The sequence below is a fragment of the Lissotriton vulgaris genome, chromosome 3_1 (genome assembly GCF_964263255.1).
Source record: "Lissotriton vulgaris chromosome 3_1, aLisVul1.2, whole genome shotgun sequence".
Classification (NCBI taxonomy): domain Eukaryota; kingdom Metazoa; phylum Chordata; class Amphibia; order Caudata; family Salamandridae; genus Lissotriton; species Lissotriton vulgaris.
This window is the reverse complement of record NC_141689.1, coordinates 1,856,944,752-1,856,968,496: the sequence shown is the minus strand read 5'-3', so window position 1 is coordinate 1,856,968,496 and position 23,745 is coordinate 1,856,944,752. Positions and strand designations below refer to the sequence as shown.

At 42.7% G+C, this 23,745-nt stretch overlaps 1 protein-coding gene across 1 annotated transcript in view; it reads right to left on the bottom strand.

Moving 5' to 3' along the window:
- Positions 1–23,745, bottom strand: part of TMEM131L (transmembrane 131 like) — a 580,656-nt gene that overhangs the window by 33,185 nt on the left and 523,726 nt on the right. Inside the window, exons 32-33 of the mRNA XM_086962316.1 lie at positions 11,145–11,265; positions 3,758–3,846 (exon numbers count right to left, since the gene is read on the bottom strand). Coding sequence (XP_086818442.1) covers positions 3,758–3,846; positions 11,145–11,265 — 210 coding nt within the window. The remainder of the gene's footprint in view (positions 1–3,757; positions 3,847–11,144; positions 11,266–23,745) is intronic.

The following is a 23,745-nucleotide window of genomic DNA, read 5'->3' as shown; positions in this document are numbered from 1 at the left end:
AAAACCCACCTGTCTGACTTGATGGATTGCCAGTGGAGGAGGGGATGGCGAATCCTGCCACCCACTGGCTGTTGATGGCCCTGAAGGGTCAGACTAGAAGGGGTTGGAGGATGCTGCAGGGGGGGGGAGGGTGGACTGGCCCACCCGCTGGCTCCCAGACCTGCGAGGTCGCTGGGTCCCAAGCCCGCAGCCACTTAGAGGCTGGGCAGCTTGCATGGACCGGTGGCTGGACTGGGCCGGCCGTGGTGGGGTGACCCTTCGATAGCCACGAAAGGGGTGAAAAGCGGACTGGGGTAGATAGGAAGCAAGGCCCAATTAATTCCCCGTAGCCCAAGAATTCTTAAATCCTTGGTTAAGCTCATACTGGTTTTTAGTGGCTTGGATGCGACCAGATGAGGAAGCACAAAACTAATAGCGTGTGTGAGGGTCTGACAAACAACTAATCAACTGATCCTGGAACTGGTCTCGATCTGTTTCTGAAATAACAGGGTAATACTGCGGGTGTAGGATACATTAGTGTTTGGAACTCTGGATTCAACACCAACTCTTGTGTACCACCACATTTCCAAATGAGTAGAAAAAGGTGTCACTTATAAAATGAGCCCTGCCTGCCATAAAGTTTCACCCCAACAATACAGAGCCCAAAAACCCACCACCCATACAATTCGGATCCTACCCATCAACAGCCTCAGGTGCTCCTATGGTGTTGATGTCTTGGTGACCAGTTTAGTGACTGTCAAGGTAACTTCAGTTCAGAGACTAAGTAAGGGCCCTCCTAGTTCCATTTATTTCCACTGGACTGAAGGAAATTGTGGGCCAGCTCCCACTATTCCCTTTACCAGTAGGGCAAGTCTAGAGATCTGCAACAGTTGGTCAATTTTTCCCAGTCGCAAGACACCTACGAAAATTAGACAAACAGCAGTCACTCGTGACCCTCATCCTGACTAGGAACTGTTCAGCTTAGGGTAGGCTTGGCCCAACATTCAATCATACATCTAGAACAAAGTTTTTAACTGTTGCAGATTCATTGAAAACTCCTCAGCCAGCATAAACAGATCTCTCAGTGGGGATGTGAAGTCACACTGCCTTCTGATCCCTTTGGGACAGAAGACATAGGGATTCAGGTACAAAAAGGGTAGGGCCTACCTTTCTTGACTGACATGCCTGTGAAGGAAATGGAACAGAACCTCAGACCAGATGCTCTCTCTTGCTTACTCCTGACAGGTAGGTTAAGGCAACCTCATAGCTTGGCAGGTCCATGTGCTTCTCTGGGTGTTATGCATGTTTTCCCTTATATGAAGTCACTCCCTGCTGGCACTTCAGTTCCACAGCAGGCAGCTAGGCAACTCTGAAGGATTTTTTCAGACTTAAGCTCAGACTGGAGCGAGGTTAGCAATTCGAGGAGAGATTCTTCCCTGGTACATCGTCGTCCTTCCATAAATAGGGTTTGCAGTTGGCCTCAGTGTCAAGACAAACTATGAACCAAATACTCTGTGGTGACCTAGGAAAAACCAGATATGTATTGACTGATGCCTGTTCGGAGGAGGCCACAACACAGAAAATGGTGGATGGGTGTTATTTATCCAGGCCAATAAAACTTGAACTGAGACTAAAGGAATCAGCTGGAATCCATCAGATGCATTAGGTGCTGTGGAATGTAAAAGGAAGGGTTGATGTTAGGCTGGGATGTCCGAGGTGGACACCACCACCTCAACACAAAGGGAGCCATTATTTTGTGTAGCACACACATTGGTCTAATTGGACACTAGGATTCACCAGTTGTCCTTGGTGTCACTTTATCCTAATACACAATGCCCACCCTACACTCATGTCCTAGATATTTTAAGTCCTTTACTGAGGAACGCCGGTAGAAAGTGTTCCAATAAAGATCCAGGTCGAAAGGCCATTGCACCTTAACCAGAATCAGGCTGCAACAACTTTCAGCCATCGCACTGCCTGTGTTAAGACCGTGTTATACAATCCCACTCAGAATGACGGTTGGCGTTGAACATCTCCTTTGCATCAAAGTACAGCTCTGATCTCGAAGAAAAACACAACAGAGCACTTCCAAGTGCTTACATCACTGTCAGAAGTATTGGAGGAAAAGCATAGGCCTGTCCAGCACAAGGGCAGGGCATCACAGCTTCCCAAAAGCATGCGGATGAATTTTCACTGAACAGGCAAGGGTTAAGTAAAGTGGCCTCTTGGAAGCTTACAATCAGTAACTATGCTGGAGTTCTTATTCAGAGAACTCTAGAATAGAAAAAAGTTACAGACCTCTGGGAGTTTAGGATGCTAAACTTGTACTCACCATCACTTATGGCCTTACACCAGAGAGCTCTGCACAGGCAGTGAAATTAAAGCTGTCTCCTTGGAAGATGAAACCACTTTGGTCAAGACACCATTGGCGAGTTCGTATTAAACTGGAGCATGTTGATTGACTGCTGGGGAGCTTTCACTTTTATGGTCACATGGTTGAATCACTAGTGGACATTGGATCTTTCTAATTTTCTTCTCATCTTGGTCTCAGAAGCAGTTTTCAGTTTTTCAGTCTAATAGAGCTCATTGCTTGAACTGATGATTTTGCCAGAACTAATTTGATGACTACAGATATTTCAATAGATGAATGATCTGTAGGAAGAATAACGATTAGCAATACCACTTCCATTTACTTATGATTTATTTGGTCTTTTCTTGAGCTTGCATAGGTGGTTTCAACCTCAGTTCTGAAGCAGGCAGCTTCCTTGAGGAACCATATAGTAATGAAGTATAACAGAACTTTGTAATGAATTCTATGAACTGACTTTGCATTCTAGTACACAAATAAAACAATTGGGAGCATAGTAAGTTATTTGCCAGGTTAAGTTTGCACCTTTGCAGATGGCTACCAAAGTTACACCCTTATACCAAAAACAAGACAGACAATGTCCAGCGGAAACAAAATATTCAACGCTTGGAGGTTCATATAACCAGGAAGATAAACTCCTTACTGAACAGGACAGGTGGTGCTTTGATTCCCTGTGCCAGAAGCTGTTAATGACCTAGATTAATGAACTCCATTGGAAGTCCTTGTATATCCCAGTATTCAAAGGTAAAACATTTTTGATGGCTAGATTAAGTGAAGCTTTCCCTCATTCACGGGTTCAGATTCTGTAGACCGTGCAAAATTCTGAGGGGAGAGATGCATGCCAAAAAAGGATTAGAGGCCGCCATCACTGGAAACAGTAATATCTAAAGCCAGGAGTGATGTGGATGTAAGGGTAATGTATAGAAAAGGGACAAGCATGATGGCAGAACAAAACAGTATCTTCAAAATTCTTACAAAAAAATGCACTTTACCAGGCTTGAGCTACCACCAAAATGGATCTACACCAGATCCAGACAGCTTTGCACAGCAGAAAAACAAAGTAGAGGGGTGAATAGATGAGCTAGCTGAATGCACATCCGGTCCTTAAATTAGTGTCACTGTCCTTGCTTCAGCTACTTTTGCAATTTTTCCCAGATTCAATTATGCTGTGACAGGTAGGGAATACACTCAACAGAACTTTTTTGGAGACCATACAAATTATACTTGCTTCCTCATGTAAATATCTTTGCAGTGTCATAACCAACTGCGTTCATGTTTTTGATCATTAAAAATACGTTCTCTGAATCTTACAAAGACTGTCAAGATACTACCAAGCATACACTGTGTGGCTTTGAGGTCTGTACTAAATGTTATAACTTAATACCATAAGTAAAAAATGTCATGTGTTACCTTCTTGAAAAGAGCCATAGTCGTTTGTTTCTAAGTGACCATAAATGTTAGAAAATTGTCCCTCGCATGCTGAGTTCCAATCCATGAAGCTGAAAAAAGTGGCAAGATATTAAAACAAAAATACATTCGGTAAATCATGATGCCAGAATAGTCTAAAGACCCCCACTCCAACTATGAAAAAAAGAATACAAAATAAGAACAATTTAACAAAATAGGCATTGTTCATACTTTACAAACATAGTTTATATTTAACAACAATTCAAGTAGCAAATCTTGAGGACAAGAATTCATTTCAAGGCTTTCCTTAGGAATCTCACAACCTCAATTGGCAGGCTTATTGGCTCTGGCAGAATACATCTGGGTGAAGAATGGATACTCTATCTTCCCCTCACCATCAGCAACACTACTTCTTCCAAAAGGGCATGTTGTGCAGTGGAAATGTATCAGTCTTCTGTGAGCTCTTTTTAATAAGCAGAGAATAAAAACTTTCTTCTAAGGAGAAACATGTTGAGAAATCCGTCTCCATGATCCACATTTGTACCCATGCAAATATCTTTCAGCCAGTAAGGAATGCCATGGTATATGCCTCAAATTTGATTAATGAAGCAACTTCATCAAGATTCTGAACTGCACTTCCGGCTGGTAGGTTGTCGTCTATGTTCACTGCACAGTCTATTATTTCAGATGAAATGCACTTGTCTTTCTGCAAGATCTTCCTTGCATCTAATTGGTCTTCAGGCACTAAACCAACGAGGGTGCCAAAGTCCGACCACATCTGCCTATCATAGCAACCTAGAAATGAAAGGGAATTGGCTGCACAAACTGTGATGGAAGACATGGTGGAAAACCTCTTGCCTATGTTTTCCAAGCGCCCGCCATCCTTGTCTGGTGGAGCGGAGATGGGAGTGGAGATTCTTAGAGCGAGGCTGTGCTGGTTGCAAAATAACCGAATTTGGTTTAGGATGTCCTGTGAGGCAAGCAGGGGATTCTTTGGGCACCTTGTATTTCTTGTCAATGCACGACAGAACTGCTGTCACCATTGCCAGGTTCCTAATGATTTTTATCCCCTCTTTCCATACACAATCTACAATTGGGACTGAAATTGGTAGGTGAAACCTTGTCGCAGCACTGTCCAGTAAATTATGAAAACCCCAATGTTCTGGAGGAGAGTCCACAGGCTGTGATGGTAGAGGTGATAGAGTGGGGATCAGGTAACCTTCCATTCATCTTGGGGAGGCTGTGGCTCCGGAATTTAGCTTTCTTCTCGGTCATCATCTGATGACAATGGGTCTTCTCATGTGGGCACTGCTATGTTGGAAGCAGGAGTCATCCTGGATGTTATAGGTGGATGGATAGGCCTTGGTGTTGTAGGAGATGTAAGCTGAGCTGGAGACACTGGCTGTTCCTGTGGATGTTCGGGAAACCTCTTATGGTAGTCTTGCAGCATGGTCTGAAGCCACAAAAGAAGCTTCCCCCCATCCTTCAAGGATGCTGCTGACTTGCTGGTCAGGAGTTCGAGACACTCCTCGCAGGCTCCTGCACAGGCTCCTGCCTGCTACTCATCCCTGGTGGTCTAGTGGCAGAGTATCACTGCTCTGCTGCTAGGGCTGCCCCTCTCTCTCTCTGGTCTGCTTTTGTCTTTATTGCTGCTCTTTTCTGGATTCTGCTACTGCCTTTATTCTGTTTTTCCTCTTAGAAGATTCTGGATAGTCCGTTAAGTTAAGTTGTTTTTTCAGAAGCAAAGATCTACCCTACAATGACATTTCTTTCCCTATCAACACATATTGGCCCTCTATCTTGGTTGGTCTGGGTTATGCATGGAATAGTCTTCAACAGCTACATTTTGGAAATTATGAAGTAACTAGTGTATATCATTTTTCCTACTTAGTTCCTTTTTGGATTTAAATACTTTTTTAATTATAGTTCATTGTGTACATTTTGTTCACCCTAGTATATGAGAGTAAATGTACCGCAGACTGTTCAAAGTATGTGCTTGTCAGTCTCCATAAAAGAGGCCCAGTATATCTATTGTATTTCACAGATTAGCAGTTTTGTGCTTATTCCAGTTTTTCTAGCTCAAAGATTTGAGATATTTATTGTTGGATGTTATTATTTATATGGTGTTGCAGAGGGCAGGGCTTGGTTGGGGTTCTCATTTAAGCGTGTGTTTATAAATATGCACATGGGGGGAGGGGTTGGCCTAACGGCTAGGGTGGTCGACTTCCAATCTGGGAAACTGGGATCAAGTCTCTGCAAGGACGCTGAACATCCTGTGAGTTTTGGCAAATCACTCAATCTCCCTGTGCCTACCAAAAAAACGAATGTGTCTTCATGTAATGCAATTGGTGCTATGTAAAGCGCTCTAATACCCGATTCGGGTCAAGTTCGCGCTATATAAAACTCTGTAAAATAAAATAAAATAAATTTGGGATAGTTTCCAGTAGAAGTGCTATGTCTGTGTGTTAGGGAGTTTGAAATAAGATTTTTTTTCTTTTCATGCATTTTAACAAAACACAGGGACAGCATAAAAGAAATCTAAAAACAGCCTACATGAGAAAATCTTTTCTGTCTGATTTGTTGACCTTCAGTGCTTTAGGAAATTATCTGAAAATCAGTCAAAATTACCACATGCCAAAAATGTATGGATTTGATACGCGGACATGGAAAAATATATAAATATGGTCAGTCAGCCACACAAAAGTTTAAAAATAACACTGAAAAATAGGAGATCAAATATTTTGTAAATTAATTCTCCTCTGCTGTTTACATCCTGGAATGTATCTGCTTTCACCTTTACATGGAAAGACACATTCACAAGTGTATTCATTAGTTCAGAAGGTGTCACAGGAGTGACGCAAAATATTTAGTTTTTTTTAATACTTGTAATACTTACAAAAAGTAATAGCATGTGGCGAAAAATTCTGAGACAAAAATAATTCCTTCTAAACATGAAGTTAGCTAAGAAACATTCAGATGAAGAAAATGAAGGACGGTCTACATATATTTGTCAAATAACAGAACTCAGGGAGATTAGAGAGCGACAGACACTAGTGAACTAAAGTTGGAGATGAAAGTTACATTTTATTTCAGTAATTATTTTTTACCTTCTATCTTTAAAGGATACCACTATAACAAAGAAAAATATTGCTCAAAGGACTATCATGTGGTAAGGCTGGATGAAGTGGCTAGGGACTCTGCCCAAATTCTGCAAGTTGCGGGGCTTGGCGCCAATAATACATCACATTAATGGAGAGAAGAGATCATGGTATTGAAGTTCGTACAAACAGAGCACACATTAATAGTGCTTGGGTGTTTGATGCAAAGGACTGAGAAGCTCTGGCACTGCCACAGCTAGTAGCAAGATAGATTTGGAGTGGAGCTAGCTTATGCTACAGATCCAGTTGCCTGAGTGAGCAAGAGTAGTGCCTGGAATTTGTGAAAATAATGGTAAAGTAAAGAAGCCATAGGGCAAGGGCAATGTAAGATGGGACATTGTTTATTACCTACAGCATCTGTAAATCCAAGTAGTTAAGAGGAACCTTGGGTAGGAAGGAATGATACCTATCAAGTTATTGGAAGGGTAGATGCCCACAGTACCTGGGGTACAAGTGGCTTGTCTTTGGCTCAATACCAATCCCTTGATCCAGATTCTGTAAGTTCTTGTTGGGTACAACTTAATATATTTCATGCAACATAAATGCAGAGGTAAACTTCAATTTTACAATCAGAAGAATTACCAGTCATTGGTATTAACTTCCTTTTAAAAGGTACTGAGGTGCATCAACACAAGCTGCCAACAAGTTGTTAGATGAGCTGTAATGTGACAGCACGAGAAAGCCGAATAGAGCCAAGAAATATTTTTGAAACAAGAGCAACTTCAAATACAAGAGAGGCTCCCGGCAGCTTTTGGGAGTTTCTCCACTTAAACTGCTTCTTCCTTTTTTGAAACCGCAAACCTAGCTTACTTGGAAGGACCACAAAAGTGGAAGGAAGGCTGTGTCTTTTATGCAACCCTTGGTATTACTTTATTGATGCCTATCATGACCAAAGCTGTGGGTGTAGGGAAGTGTCAGGGGCACAGAAATGAGTGTACTTTGTTCTCCATCACATGGTTTAAAAGGCCTGCCATGTGCTGAATCTCTATATTTAAGAGTTTGTTTCTTTTCTTGCTACTTTCAAAAAAAGAACGTAAGCACAATGAAACATTTACAACTTGAGCTGCTCGTTCTTCGCACAAAAACTGAAAGCTGTAGGGACTGCACATTGACATGCTAGATACCATTTCTTGCACCAGCTGAGGATACATGTAGAGGAGGTCATGTGAAAGAAATAGTTGACACATTTCAGAGAAGCTGGGAAGGAAGACCTCACAACTAGAGATGTTATAAAGTGGAAAAGATGTGTCCCAGATGATCAGTGCCAATGACATCCACAGCCAATAACTGTAGTGGCTGAACTAATTCAAGCATACTAGAACACTAAAAGAAATTACAGGGAAAGTAGCCATAAAAAAGTAAAGAATTCAGCATGATGAGACTAGTGCTTCAACACTTGGCAGCCAGTATAAACCTGTACTAATCTGAAGAATTTGAAACAAGTTTTGATAAATTTTGGGAACATTTTGGGAAATATTTGGTGATAAATCACCAAAGGGGGGAGTTGATGGAGCAAGGGGGAAAAACAAAATGTTGTGTACCCTTGCGAAATCATACTTCCATAATCATAATTCAAACTAATTGAGTGAAGCCTGAAACTAATCATCTTAGAATAAAAGTTGCACCTACACAAAGACACGTGGGAAATTAACATTGCTTAGGTTGCATCATAATTACCTAACCTTGTGATTATGTCATGTCCTAAACTAATGAGCAGCTTTGAGATAACGGAATGCAGCATACATGTGCTTTTGTTTATGTATTATTGTGGCAAAACGCGAGGATAATTGAGTATATTACACTTAAATGTGGCTATTTGCTAGGTAATTACTAATAGGGAAAGTCTTAGAAAGGGGGTCGGTAAACAGAAGGGTTAAACCACTTAAAATTAATGTTCATTTGTGTTTGTTTCTATGATAGTTCCCATTCTGACTCGTGAGGCCTATAAGAAAATGGAGTCACTTGATTATTGTGGTTACAAAAGAAGTACGCATGCGCGAGCAAAGTCCGAGTCCGAATGCGAGCTGCTTGTGCCTGGAGTGACTACAGTTCAAGGACAGTTTGGCCTGGAAGTATAGATGGCTGCCAAAATGATGAGCACAATGGTTCAGAACGTGGGAATACATGGCAAAGTTGCGTGTAGAGAACAGGACTAGGCCGGACTTGGGCCAAAACAATGGATCCATCATTAGAAATTTGCAAACGGAAGTAAATGTAATATTATGATGACGAGATGATGCTCATCCACCCCAGAATTGTCCAATCAGAACTCAAATTTAGACTGAAAGTTACACTTTTAGATAGATAGAGCTAGTAAAAAGGGTATAAAAAGTGCTGGTTTTATTGAAGAAAAAACTTCTCTTCGATTTTCACCCGAGATGCTGCTGGAATGCTGATTTTTCCTGAGATGTAAGACTCTGACTAATTTTTCTATTTCCTTTCACAGGGAGATGTACTTTAGCTGAGGGTTTAGTTAGGGAAGTTAGGAGAATAAATGATTATTTGGGAACTATCTGACTGATAAAATAAATGAAAATGTCTATTTCAGAGTTTTCCTAAATAAATGAATCTAACTGTCTTGAATTTAGAAATTCTTATTCTTTAAATTGTCGTTTTGAAATAAAGAAATAAATAAAATTAATAAAATTTAGACATGCTGAATTTGCTCTTAGTAGAAATTAGATAAATGGAGAATTAAGCTGGTCTTGAGTTTTCCTACGCCTAATTTTTTACTAGCAGATCCGTCAACCTTAGTGGAGGCGGGGCTAATTAAATGTTTTATTAAATGAAAACCATGGTAAGCTCATTTAAACTGCAGGTGTAAATTGCTTAAATATCTAGTTTCTTAGTTTAGACACTCCACCATGATACAGCAGCTCTCCTTTGAATTTCACCGATCCATGAAGTAGGATGGAAATGTTTTGCGAGTGTCTCGCAGTGTCATGGGCCCCACTGTTGAGTATATGTATGATTTTGCACTTCAGGGAAAGGGGTTATGGTAATAGAAATTATTTCCGGAGTAGTGCTGCATCAAGAGCAGGTCTGCTTCTATGCTTTGCTCTGGTTTGTCCTCTTGATCTTAGAATAAGGGGGAAAATCCTACATGTGACTGGAAGTTTATGAGCCCGGACAAGAATTTAAATGTTATTATAGAAGACTAAGTACTCTGACATTCACAATCTTCTAAAGTCAAACAAAGAGAGGCCAATACTTATGTGGTGTCAAAAATCATCAATATCAGCCCTGCATCCCACTGTGCCTGGTTTCATCAACTGATAGCAAAGATCGTTCAAACATCACACATGCTGGAATGTGCTGAAGTGAAGATCAGAACTTTGGTCTAAGTGTGTAATGCAGGCAATGGGCGCAATTGTCTTCACAGATGCTGGAAGTGTGGTGCTGCTGCTGTGATAAATGCGGTCATAACTCAGCATAAATGTCAGCTGTATAAAAATGTTTCTCTTTTGGGACTGCCCATCTGATTTTAACTGCTTTTGGATTAACGTTTGAGTAGCATGACTCCAGATCTAGCTTTTTTTTCTATATTCTGACAACCAGTTAAATTGTAAGAATAGAAAACATTCATATTTTTCTTGTGTATAATTTTCTTACAAGCAGTTTACTTATTAGGCTGGAATGCTAGTATGCTGAAGGTTAAGGTAAAATTTAGGCCCTCATTTCAAACCCAGATTCGGCCGATAATGGGTGTTATCCAGCCAAGTCGGGAAAAGAAGTAATGCAGGAGCACTGCACTCTTAAATTTTTCCACCCACCAGAAATAGTTATGAACATGAATATCAGAAAAGAAGAAGAAACCATTGTAGATTCACATTCCCATGCCCCAGTTGAAATGTCAGGTTAGTGTGGTAATATCGAACCCAATGCATCCAAAGCATTGGTATTTTCAGGTTTGGCATTACTTCACCAGTAGTCCTGCAACTCCCTTAATGAGGGTCTTAGAGCAGAAGGTCTGACACTGCTACAGTCTAAATGAGAGTGTAAAATAAATGTAAAGACAAAAATCAATATACAGTGAAGACGCAAAGCTTGTCATTAAGCTTTTTAAGAAAGCATTAAGTGTCAGGAAAAAGATTGCTAGTCTAATTAATAAAGAAGGACTTCCACAAGCATGGGTGAGATAGTGTAAATACAAAAGAAGCAAAAGGGCACCTGAACTAATCTTGAAAAAGCGTACTTGGAAGGCTCTTATTGTCAAATAAAAGAAGACTAACCTGTTTTGAACAGAAGGGTGCTCCCGCACCATGCACGCTACGTTGTTGCCAAGGTTATAATTTAATCCGCTTGTCAAACATATGGGTTGTGCTGCCCAAATGTCTTCTGTTGGAAAGACACCTAAACAAATAGACAATCATTTTAAATAACCAAAACGCAAGTTGAAAAATAAAACATGCACTAAAATGTAGCCCAGGAACAATTTTAACCTCTCAAAAGTGTCAAGTGCTTTTCCTTGCCTTTAGTTTGCTCTTCAAATGTAGTCAATGATGTTTGTGTCTTTGCATTTAGTTTTACCTTGGTCTGCACAAACTCCCTTTGATGCGTACTTTACAAGAACCATGAAAGCAACTTCCCAAAACAACTCGGTGAGATAGGTGCACATGAATTGTTACTGCTACTACATCATCGTGTAAATAATTTGCATATTACCATATGCTCTGGAAACCATGTCTGTTGTCTCTTAGTGGATTGCTGATAATCTTAGTGAATTATATGCATTCGTACAGGTTTGTATATATGTATATTGTATTTCTAGAGCAAACCTAGCCGAAAGACAGCAGAACAGTGTGTGGTCAAAGGCAAGCTTGAAGTTGGTGAGTAAAAGGAGATGAAGCTTAATTGTAGCCAAGTTAATGCTTCATGATGTAGTGTTCTTTAAAGTGTCGAGTCTTCAACACTTTGGCTAAATTAGAGCAGCGTTGTGGAACTCCTGATGGATATGGGGATGTTGCTCCAGACCCTGGTTGCACAGGTGGAAAAGGCCATACGTTCTTTTTTACACTTACTAATCTGTAGTCTGATGGTGTCTGGCTACAGGCGTGGCGAAAACCCCCAGAGATGGTGCGTTTAAAAGTGGGGGTGACTGCTTTCTAAATGACACCGCCGATTTTGAAGATGTGCGGGCTGGCAAACAGGGCTAAAGAAGTTGCATTAAGGTGGAGGTGATGTGATCATAGTTAGTCAGGCCCTTGATGAGACCTGATGGCGCGAGTAGGATACCCCTATGGGCTACCAGTGTAGTCTGGAGGGGGCGAGGGAGTAGGGATTACTACCATCCAGAAGCACGAGTTAAAGAGTTAACAACTTAACGAAAAACACAATTTTATTAATATAAACCATACTTTTTCTCTTACATGGCATTTTGAAAAATTTATTATAGTGTGACCTGCAAACATCAATTAGAAGCAAAGTACTGTATGAAATAGAACAAAAATACTCATCTACGAGTATGAAAATGTGTTTTTTAGTACTAGTACAGGTTTTCCTCTTGTTTTACAATACAATGGTACCTACACCAGTAATACCACCAGCATCGCTACAAAACCCTCGTACCCGATTCGGTGCTATAAATCTTTTTATCAACTCTCAGGCTTCAGGCAAGTGGGATACCCAGTTTATCACCCACAACACAGTGGCAGTTTTTAAGATGTAATAATGATATCTCTGCCTTATTGGTGTAATACAGGCGGAATTGGCTTTGGGTTGTTGTAAGCATGCATGTACTACGGTAGGAGGGCTTCAGCAGCCACCCTTGTTCAAGCCGCTTTATCTGGTCTCTCAGCTTCTGTACCTCGAGATTACGAAGCCTCATCCGTTCGACAGTTACTGCTATGAAATGGGCGCTTGTCACTGCATAAATGCGTCCCAAATCCCCAGAACAGATACTTATTCCATCTTCATTTTGATCAAAATATTCTTCCATCCATTGTCCTTTTAATTACATAGTCTCTAAAAAGATAAGGGGGCTGTCTTCTAAGTCCTTGGAAGCCTATGATGTCCCAAATCTATCTGGACTGTGACTGGTGCATGGCCCGAGACCGAAAAAGGCCCAATTGCAGAGGTTTGCATGATACCCATCAGGGCAGTGCTCACCAAGAGACATCTGTGCGGGAATGGGTACAAACCACATGGGAATAAAAAGTATAAGCTTTTAGTTGCCATGTTCTATTCTTGCCATGCATCTCTAAGACCTAGGTCATCAACGGCCTTTTTTAACTTATTAGAAAAGGCCCGTGTGGATGAGTCATGTCCCCCCTCTCTGTCCAAATGCGAGTCCCAAACTAAATTGAAATCACCAGCTAGAATGTTTCCTTTGGCCATGCCCGCCAGCTTCTCTAGAAGGTCAAGTAGGAACGTATCTCGCCCTGTGTTGGTGCATAGCCTGTTGCAACAGTAAGAGAGATGCCATGGAGCACAACTACCAGAACAAGGTATTGCCCTTCCTTGTCAGTGTATGTAAGACAGTAAAGGAAAGATTATGTATCATGAATATTGCCATCTCCCTTTGTTTAGTGCCAGCCGATGAGTGGAAGGATACAGGGAAGAGGGTGCGTTTTATTTCCCCCTGATCCTTGTGCAACAAATGTGTTTCCTGCAAACAAATATTGCCTGGGTTGTAGGCTCGTAAAGTCCTCCATATACTTCCCTGTTTATTCAGTAACAATGCATCTGGTAGAGACACAGTCTAGCCTCAGAATCCTTAACTTAGAATATCCCCAGGCGTCAGACTGGATCTGGAAAACTTTCTGCAGCAGCACCTCTGCGCTCCGGGGGCGGCGCCGCACGGCTCCGCCCTGACGTCATCCACAGACATGGCGTTAGCGGAGCCATATATGCCCCTCCCGGCGCGCTGTCAGTTTTCGTCAGAGAAGCTTTTCCACGCCACAGCGTGGAGCCACCACCAAACACTGAGAATATGGTAACAGTGTGCAAAAATTGAAGAAAAATAGAATCACAAAAGACAGCGCCAGGCACTGTATCCTGCAAACCAGTAGAAGAAAGAGCAGAGCACCGCTCTGAGAAGCACCCCCACAAATGCAAAGGTCAAACCACCTGTGGAGGTAGAGGAAAATGTGAAAAAACAGCTTGGCAGACGACCGAAGCCTGCAACTATAATGTACATAGGATCAAGGACAATTTTACCAGAAGAGACGTCACAACCCCAATAAAAGACCGATAGAATGTGGCAGAGCCGATAGACTTGAACCAATGGGTCGCAGGGTTGGTAAGAGACCCCAAGGCGACGGAGAAGGGCATAGTGGAGGGTGGGAAAAAACCTGAATAGATCCCACACTGTACAATCCAGGTACAGGGTTGGAAAGGACACATGACATATGAGCATATCACCAAATCAATTGAATGGGCGGAGTAGAGCAATGAAAACAGAATGAACACTGTGTCGGAGTGAAGTGAAAAAAGTCACCCTGTAGAAAGGCAAGCCACCCAGAGGGAGGCGAGTATAGAAAACCCCACCAGAAAAGGTTCTCACAGAACAGGGAGGATGGGCGGGCTAGACTGTGTCTCTCCCAGATACATGGTTATTGAAGGTAAGTAACTCGTCCATCTGATAGACATATAGCCGCATATTCCTTAACTTCGAATAGATACCAAAACCATACCCATAGAAGAGGGGGGGTCTGCAACTGAACCCTATGAAGTTCCCAAGGGAACGTAGCTGTAACAAGGTGACGAAACACAGTGGGGACCACAAGCCAGCGCAGCCACACCAGACCATGAAGCTCATAAAGGAGCAGAAAACATGGAGAGGCAAAGGCACCACAAGCCATCCAAGAACAGCATGAAACCCCCGTATGTATACCCGGTGAGAGAAAGAAAACATACTAGATGTGTAGGTGTGAAAAGGAAAGTGAAGGACTTCGCACGAAGTGGAACTGAACCTAAAGTCTGATAGATCCGCAGGATCCGGCTTGCCGACCGTAAGACCCAGAGAGATGGCAACAGGTATGACAGAGTTAGCACATACCGGTGCAGTATGCACAACACTGGAAAGAAGCACTGTTGAAACCCACACCAGCAAAAATACGTGTGACAGCAGTGGCAGGATGCCAACCCACAACCAGAAAATGCAGGTGGTACGAAAAACAGAAGACACACCAGTACATAGTCGGTCTGTCACAGATATGTAAAAGGGTCAATGGCAACCAGCAGATGCAGCCAAAACAAGACTTACAGTAAGAACGATAGTCAAGTGGAAGACTGGAAGGTACATAAGCAGACCATGTGGACATTAGAATCACACGAAGTATTGCAAAACCCTCCTACAGGGTAGTGTGAACAGCCCAGATGCGAGAGACACAACAGCAAGAAGGCAACCAGCAAAAAGGGGACCAGGCAAGCCGGTCACCTATATAAGAACTTGTAGCACAAGTAGTCCGGGTCAAACACCACGGACACCACATGAAGGAATGTTGCCAGCAAGATACTAGTGTGTAAGAGCACAGCAGACATAGAATAAGAAGAAAGAAGCTCAAAAATGAAGCGTAACACAACAATAGACTAGAGCATGCGAAAAGTACTAACGTCCAGGCCCATAACCGACATTCGCCCCTCGCCCGGGAGGAACAGCGGTCCCCCGGAAGACAGAGGAGGAGATGGAGCTAGGCACGATAGTGGAAACAGTCGGGAACAATCTAAAGGTCCAGGGATCCAAGAAGCGAGTATCCTGAAGAGAACACTCCCCTTGAGAGTGTTCTAGAATGAACCCAAAGCAGAAGCGTGGAAAACACCTTTGGGGAAGCAGCAGCGAATGTGGAAAAACTGCTTTTGGGACAGTGGCCATAAAACGAGGCCATAAGACAATGTACAGCAGCAACAAGGCAACCTTGCCTATGCCAAAGAAAAACATAGGGCAGGAAGTTGTGCCGCAAGATTTACGGTAGTCCAGACAAGAGGCAGGAGACCGCTGAATCCGCGTGGGAGTCAAAAAGGGCCTCACTATTGAATGGCAGATCCTTAAGAGCATCCCGAACATTGTCTGGGAAACGACTGTCGTGCAGCCATGCATGGCGGCGCAAAGCCACAGACCGAACAAGAGCTTGTACCACCGAGCCAGTAGCGTCAAGGGAAGAGCGGAGGGAAAATTGCACCATTCCCCTGCCATCATGCAGAAGGCGAAGCAATTCTACCCGCGGGCCTTCTGGAATAGAAGGAAGAAGGTTCTCGACCAAGTCCCAAAGGTTAGAGGATGCGCGTGCAAGCCGTATTAAATGTGCGGATGCCAGCACCGTAATCCCCAGTAAGTTGGGCCCCCCGAATGCACATTAGAGACCATTTGGCATTTGTCACCCATTTCAAAGGATAGGACAAAAGGCCATCTATAACGGATGCCATCTTCTAGAAGCTTCTTGGTTATGGATATCATCTAATGGTATATTTCCTAGGAATGCCATTGATGCCCCTAATTTACGGGTAGAATGAGCCCTAGGGGGAATGGATAGAGTGTGTTTTGCTTTTTGGTAACAGATTTGAATGCACTTAACAATCCACCTTGCAATGCCTGATTTTGAAATAGGATTGCCTTTGTGTGGAGGAGAAAAGGACACAAACAGTTATGTTTCACGAAACAGATTTGTCCTATCAATGTAGTAGAGGAGTGCTCTTTTTACATCTAATGTGTGTAGAGCTCTTTCTGCAACTGTCTGTGGTTGGGAAAAGAATCATGGCAACTCAATAGATTGGTTGAGGTGGAATGGTGAAATGACGTTTGGCAGGAATTTCAGGTTTGTCTTAGGAACCACTTTGTTGTGATGGAGTTGTATAAATGGTTCTTGAATTGTTAATGCTTGAATCTCACTCTTCTGAGTGAGGTAATAGCAACTAAAAAGGCAACTTTCCATGTAAGGAACTGTAACTCACACTTATGTAATGGTTCAAATGGAGGACCCATTAGTCTAGTGAGAACAATATTTAAATTCCATACCGGAGAGGGTAGTATTCTGGGAGAAATTATTTTTTTAATCCTTCCATAAACGCTTTGATGGAAGGTACTCTAAACAATGACAAATGTGGTCTGTTTTGAAGATAAGCTGCTATAGCAGCACAATGTAACCTGATTGAGGAGTACGCTAAATTACATCTTTGTAGATGGAGTAGGTAGCATATGATGTTTTGTATGGAAACATCTAATGGGTTAATGTTTTTGTGTGCAATACACAACAAACCTTTTCCACTTGGCTGCGAGGCATGCTCTAGTGGTGGGGCGTCACTTCTTTTATAACATTCATGCAATCAGGCGGAAGATTGAGGTATCCAAATTCTAAGACCTCAGGAGCCAAATCGCTAGATTGAGCTGCATTGGGTCTGGATGCATGATCTCTCCATGGTTCTGTGTCAGTAGATGTGGGGAGAGTTTTAACTTTTGATGTGGTACTACTTATAGCTCTATTAGTGTGGTGTACCACGGTTGTCTTGCCCACGTTGGTGCTATGAGAATCAATGTGAGGGAATGCTACTGAAGCTTGCGTATCACTAACGGAATTAGTGGGAGAGGTGGAAAAGCGTACACAAATTTGTTTGACCAACTCATCCATACCGCATTGCCTTTGGACAATGGGTGTGGGTATCTGGGGGCGAAGCTGGGGCGAGTTGCGGTGTGTGGTGAACCGATCTATCTCTGGCTGTCCCCACTTATGAAAGAATGGTTGAAGAACTTGTGGATGAAGTTCCCGCTCTTGTATCTGTTGTCTTTGACGACTTAAGAGATCTGCAATTTGATTGTGAACTCCTGGTAGATGTCATGCCAACAGAAAGATTTTTTGAGGAATGGCCCACCGTCATATGCTCTGCGCCAGCCAGGAGAGCTGTAGGAGTGTGTTCCTCCTTGTTTTTGGATGTAATACATGGCCGTCATATTGTCAGTACAGATCAGTACAGCTTTGGTTGATAGGTAATGTTGAAATGATTTTAGCGCTAGGAAAATCGCTAACAACTCCAGATGATTTTGTGGAGTAACTTCTGTTGCGGTGTCCATGTACCTTGTACTGTGTGTTTCTCTAAATGCGCTCCCCATCCTGTGAGAGATGCATCTGTGGTTAGCACCACCTGTGGAACAGGCTCTATGAACGGCTGGCCCTTGGGAAGGTTTTTGGTGTTCCACCACTGCAGAGAGCGATATGTCTGGTCTTCTACCACCACCAGATCTGTTATTTGTTGTTGAGCCTGATTCCACTGACTTGCCAAACACTCTTGTATGGGGAGCATTTGTAGTCTTGAGTATGGTACTATGAAAATGCAATATGCCATCATTCCTATTAATTGCATGAACACTCGGGGCTGGTAGGGCGTGCTGTGGCTGGAATTTTTGTATAAGAGCTTGCATACTTTGTATTCTTGTACGATTGTGGTATGCAATTGCTTCGGAGGTATCTATTGTGGCACCTAGATACTGTTGAGATAGGGATGGATGGAGGTGTGACTTCTTTTGATTTACAGTGAATCCTAGCTTGTGCAACAGGCAGATGGTCTGATGTGTGGGCTGTACACATTGGTGGTATGACTTGGATTTTATTAACCAGTCGTCTAGGTATGGGAAGACATGAATGTTGTCCCTTCTCAAGTGTGCTGCTTCTACTCGTAGACACTTTGTAAACACTTGAGGTGCTGTAGTTACTCCGAAAGGGAGTACTTTGAATTGGTAGTGTTGACCTTCTAGTACAAATTGAAGGTACTTTCTGTGAGATTGATGGAGAGGAATGTGGAAGTAAGCGTCATTGAGATCTAATGTGGCAAGGAAGTCGCCTTGTTTTAACAACGGCAGAACTTGTTGTAGTGTGACCATATGGAAATGGTCGAATTGTATGTACAGGTTCAGGGGCCTTAGATCTAGAATAGGTCTGAGGGACCCGTCCTTTTTGGGTATGAGAAAGTATAGGGAGTAAACTCGTGTGTTTTGATGGTGTTTTGGGACAGGTTCTATTGCATTCTTTTGTAGTAGAGATGCAACCTCTTGTCTTAAAAGTATGGGATGTTCCTGTGACATGGGATGTTGTCTGGGTGGTATTGTTGGATGAGTGGAAGTGAGCTCCAGGCAATAACCTGACTGAATTATTTGTCTTACCCACCTGTCTGAGGTGATAGAGTTCCAGACAGGTAGGAACTGTTGTAATCTCCCCCCGACAGGAGTGGAATGGTCTGGGGGGATGGAAGGAAAGTCACTGTTTGGGAGTAGAGCCATTGCGGTTGTTGTTGCCTCTGCCCTTATTGTTGTTACCTCTATATCCTCCTCTGTAATACCCTCTGCTGGGTGAGGTTTGGGTGGGCGCTTTATAAGAAGAGGTGTTGTCAGTTTGAAACCCCTTAGATGTGCCTCTATATGAGGAGCGACGAAAGGACGCTCTATGGGTCTGCGTTTGTAAAGCTCCCATTGATTTTGCCGTATCTGTAGCTTTTTCATCTTCTCTAGTTCACTATCAACTGTTTGACCAAATAGATGTTGCTGGTCAAAGGGTTGATCTAAAATACTGCCCTGTACTTCTGTTTTGAACCCCCATGCATGTCTACGCAACAGTACTCCCGTATTTATTGCTCTAGAGGCTGTGTCCGCAGTGTATTCGATCTTGTATTAGATCAGAAGCCCTGGTCTTATATTGCCCTGGTCTTATATTGCTCTGGTAAGTGTTGCATGAGTGATTCTAACTCATCAAAGCTTGAGTGTTAGCAATTCTCCAGACATTGGCTGCTTGTGAGATGGTGCGTTTCCCTGAAGCATCTGAAAGCTTAGACTCTTTATCAGGGGGTAGAGCATCCCCTGTTGTCTGCGAGTTAGCTCCTTTTCTCGCATTTGAAACCACCAATGAGTCTAATGGCAGCTGACTTTGATGTATGCTGGGTCAGTTGGAGCCGCTTTCTACTTTTTTTCCAGTCTGGGGTTAATTACCCTGGCTCTGACGGGGTCTTTAAATACCTCTGGTTCATGTCTCACCACTCCTCTAAGTATTGGTAATGTGGTCGTGGTTTTATCTGACGACAGTAGTGTGTCCATGAGGAAGTCCTCTTCCACTGGATCTGTGTGTAAGTCTACTCCATGAAATGTGGCTGCTCTATGAATGAGCTGTGTAAACCCAATAGTGTCATCTGGGGTAGATGGTCTAGAAGGGTATGCGTCATTTTGTGGCAGATCTGGTGCATCTGGCGCATTATAATCCTCCCAGGGATCATCTGATGGCCCCGGAATATTGTCAGGGTTATGTGTTTCGTCTATATGATGCTCACTTTCTACCCCCTGTGAATAATTGTCTTCTTCATCATCATCCTGTGGTATAATTCTGTGTGTGCTGGATGGGGAGTGTACTGGAGAAATATCTGCTGGTATCTCTATTAATGGTGAAGGAATTCTTATGGGGGAAGTTTGAGACTGCTTTTTGAGAGGAACTGGCGGTGGTTTAGGATAGTTCATTTTCCTCTTTTCAGGCACTGTAATGACATGTCCAGTCGTTGTATTAATACTAAGAGTCTTTTGCATTGGGTCTGGTTGGAAAAGCACTTCGGCTGAGAATTCCATTTTCGGTGCAGATTTATCTTGTTTGGGACTGAAATGCTTAGGTTTTACAGTGTCTATTGTCTTTGGAGCGGATTTTGATTTGTTTCCGAAGACTTGATCTGCGCTCTTTGGATCCGGAATCTTTGTTCCCGAAGTGCGTTTGGAATCATCTACCTTCCTTCAGAACCAAAGTGTGTTTCGATGCCGAAGCAGGCTTCGGGTTGCTTTTTTTCGGAACCGGAGTGGTCATCGGTTCGGCAGACTTGGGAACGTCTTTCTGTGCCGAGCTTGTTTTCGGCTCGACCGGTTTCGACGCCGATGGCTGCTTCAGTGCTGGGGTTAATTTTGGTTTGAGGACCCTTTGCTTGTCGGGACCAACAGACTGCCTGCTGCTGTTCTTCGGACTCTACCTCGATCGGAGCCTCGTCTATGATGACGTCTGGTGTCGATGAAGATGACTGCGCCATGACTCTTCGAGCTCAACGGTTCCTGATGGTCTTCTTGGACCGGAATGAAGCGCAGGCCTCACAGTCTCGACTCTCGTGCTCTGGAGACAAGCACAGATTGCAAACCTCATGAAGATCAGTGTGAGGGAATTAGTGTCCACACTGAGAGCACTTCTTGAAAGGTGTTCTTTCCATGAGCCAAAGGCCCAATGGGGCAGTTAGGCCCGACGGCCCCGACGAACCCTAGAATCGAGAAGCGGAAACCTTTCTTCGACGCGGGTAACCAGAATTACTGTCGAAGACGATACCGATGGTATGATGGACTGGAAGTCGAAAGGAGATCGGTAACGGAACCGAACTATAAACACATCCGAGCCCGATGACGGAAAAAAAAACAATCTGAAGATGGAGTCGATGCCCATGGGCACTACGATCTACAGGAGGAGTCATCCAACAGACAAAGACTCTTCCAAGACAAAAACAAGGTGTAATCATCCGGGCCCACCACCAGATGGTGATCTATGCAATAGTGCGTGGTCTGCAGCCCATATGCCTCGAACATACATTTCTGCATGCCTGTGTTTGTTTGCATGAGGAATCACATTAAAGTAAATTCTTACAAATGTTTCCATTATGAGCTAATGGCAGGAAAATAACTGCCTTATAAATGAAAAATAACTGTTCCCTACAACTTGAAAAGCAAAACAAAAAACTGTAAACTTAAACATCACATCACATCCTAGAGACAGACGCCCCAAACCCTCTCTAGAATCTCCACCTCAGTTCTAGTTTGCGTTTAACTGTTAATAATACATCGTTTAGTTTGCAAATGTAAGAGACAAAAACAATTCAGAAACTAATAGCTTTCTAAATTGAAATGAAGCTAAAATATAGAGCCCAGATATTGTAACACTATCCGTTATCACATATTACATGTCTGGATTGTTAGGCGCATAAGAAAAACCCAGAGGAAAAAAGTAACATCGAATAGAAAGGGTAAAAATTAGATCTGCCACCCTCACCACTGACACAAAAAAACCTACTAAATCAATCACCCTGAAAATAAATTGGAGGTAAGCGAACTATTGGTCCTATGAAACATTCTAATAGTGAGTAGTAAAATTATACAAAATATATCAAGCTATAATAGATTCATCAACATTGTTGCCTTTTAAACACAAGTTGTTTATTCCACTACAAGGCAAGATGCTCAAATTAAGCTTCTTTTTTACTACAAAAAAAACTCAGCAGCAAACAAATTGAACAGAAAATGAGTAATACAAGCAAGTCTATAAAGAAATAAGCGTAACCCCTTCTGTGCTGCGCAAATGTTGCTGCGGTGCTGAACGTTCCATTGGGCCTATGGAACCATGACGGAACGGTTCCGTCATAAGCACAAGCCAACTTACGCTCATGACGGAACCGTTCTGTCATGAGCATGGAAGGGGTTAACAAAAACTCTTTGACAACATCAATCTTTTCTGCTAACTAACTACCTTTTCCCAAAGTCCAGGGGGGGCACTCATAATCCTGAGCCAGAAGGCTCTTTCTATTAAAAAGAAAAAGTGAATTCTCTGGTACTGCTCCATCACAGAAAACTACAGAGACTAAAGAACCAAAACATGGGAGGATGCAGCAATCTCAAACAAAAAAGTTAGGTGATGGAAATTTGGACAGAATTGAGGTTGTGGCACATGGATGCCTGAACTGATTGTACCATTCTCAGAGTCAGCACACGCTTGGAGACGAGTCAAGGGCCGCAGAACAGGGAGGGAGCAAAAGTGTAGGCAAGACTTAAGTAAAGAGTAAGTGATACCCAATAAATTGTCCAGAACTACTTCCAAGTTAATCTGGTCGGACAGCGTTTCTTTGCTCAGAATACATAATGTCTCAGCAGTTCAGTACAGTTAAGTATCTAAACCGCACTAATTCAAATCGTTTGGTAGAACTAGAGAAGGGTTTCTGGCATTACTAACTGGCTCTTTGAATATATTTTTTTAAGGCAGTGTGTTTGTTAGGATTGATGAATGCAGTGCCCAATTGGAATTCACACCATAGATGTTTAGTACAATACAAAGCAAAAAATGGCTCTTGGGCCCTTTGTTTTACCTTGTTAAGTTTCACTACAATGTGCAGGCTCATCCATTCTTCCATGGAAGAGGCAAGAACAAATGTTTTGATGTAGGAATAGTCAAGAGATAAGCTTAAAATTGTCCACTTTTTAACCATCCCTACCGTGTCAGGGCAGAACTTATAATCATCGATTATGCAGATACTAGTGCAACTTTTGGGTGTGTGCAAGTATGGTTTCAAAGACCTCAAAAACTCTCTACAGATTTTTCAATCCATCTTAGCCAAGACTGTAGCTTCTGAAGAATCACAGGAGACTTGCACATACACATACACGATCAACAGGGGCTCAACTCTTGAAGCCTGGAGCATTTTATGTCTCAGCAGGAAATAATGGCCCCCTGAAAGTACTGAGAGCTAATGTAGGCTTTGACAAAATAAAATTACCAGGCTTAATTTGTCATTGCTCAAACAACACAGTTAAAAAGCAGGGTGGTTTTGTGCCCCACTGATCTCTCTGTTACTTTTGCCTCAAGTTTTGTGTGGTGAAGCCAAGGAAGTAGCAGTCTTGTTGAGCAACCCTGGTACATTTTATTATGAAAATCCACCTTCAACAGTCTGTTCCCCACTCTAGCAAGGTCGGCCAGGTAGACAATGCAACAACACACAACAATGTGTCCAGCTTAAGGCACGCTGAGCAAGAGGAACAAAGGTCTACAACATGTTTGAGACGGGGACCAAACTGGAAGAAATTTTGAAGGTGGAGACCAGTTAGGTTACTTGGATCAGACGATGGGTGGTGAC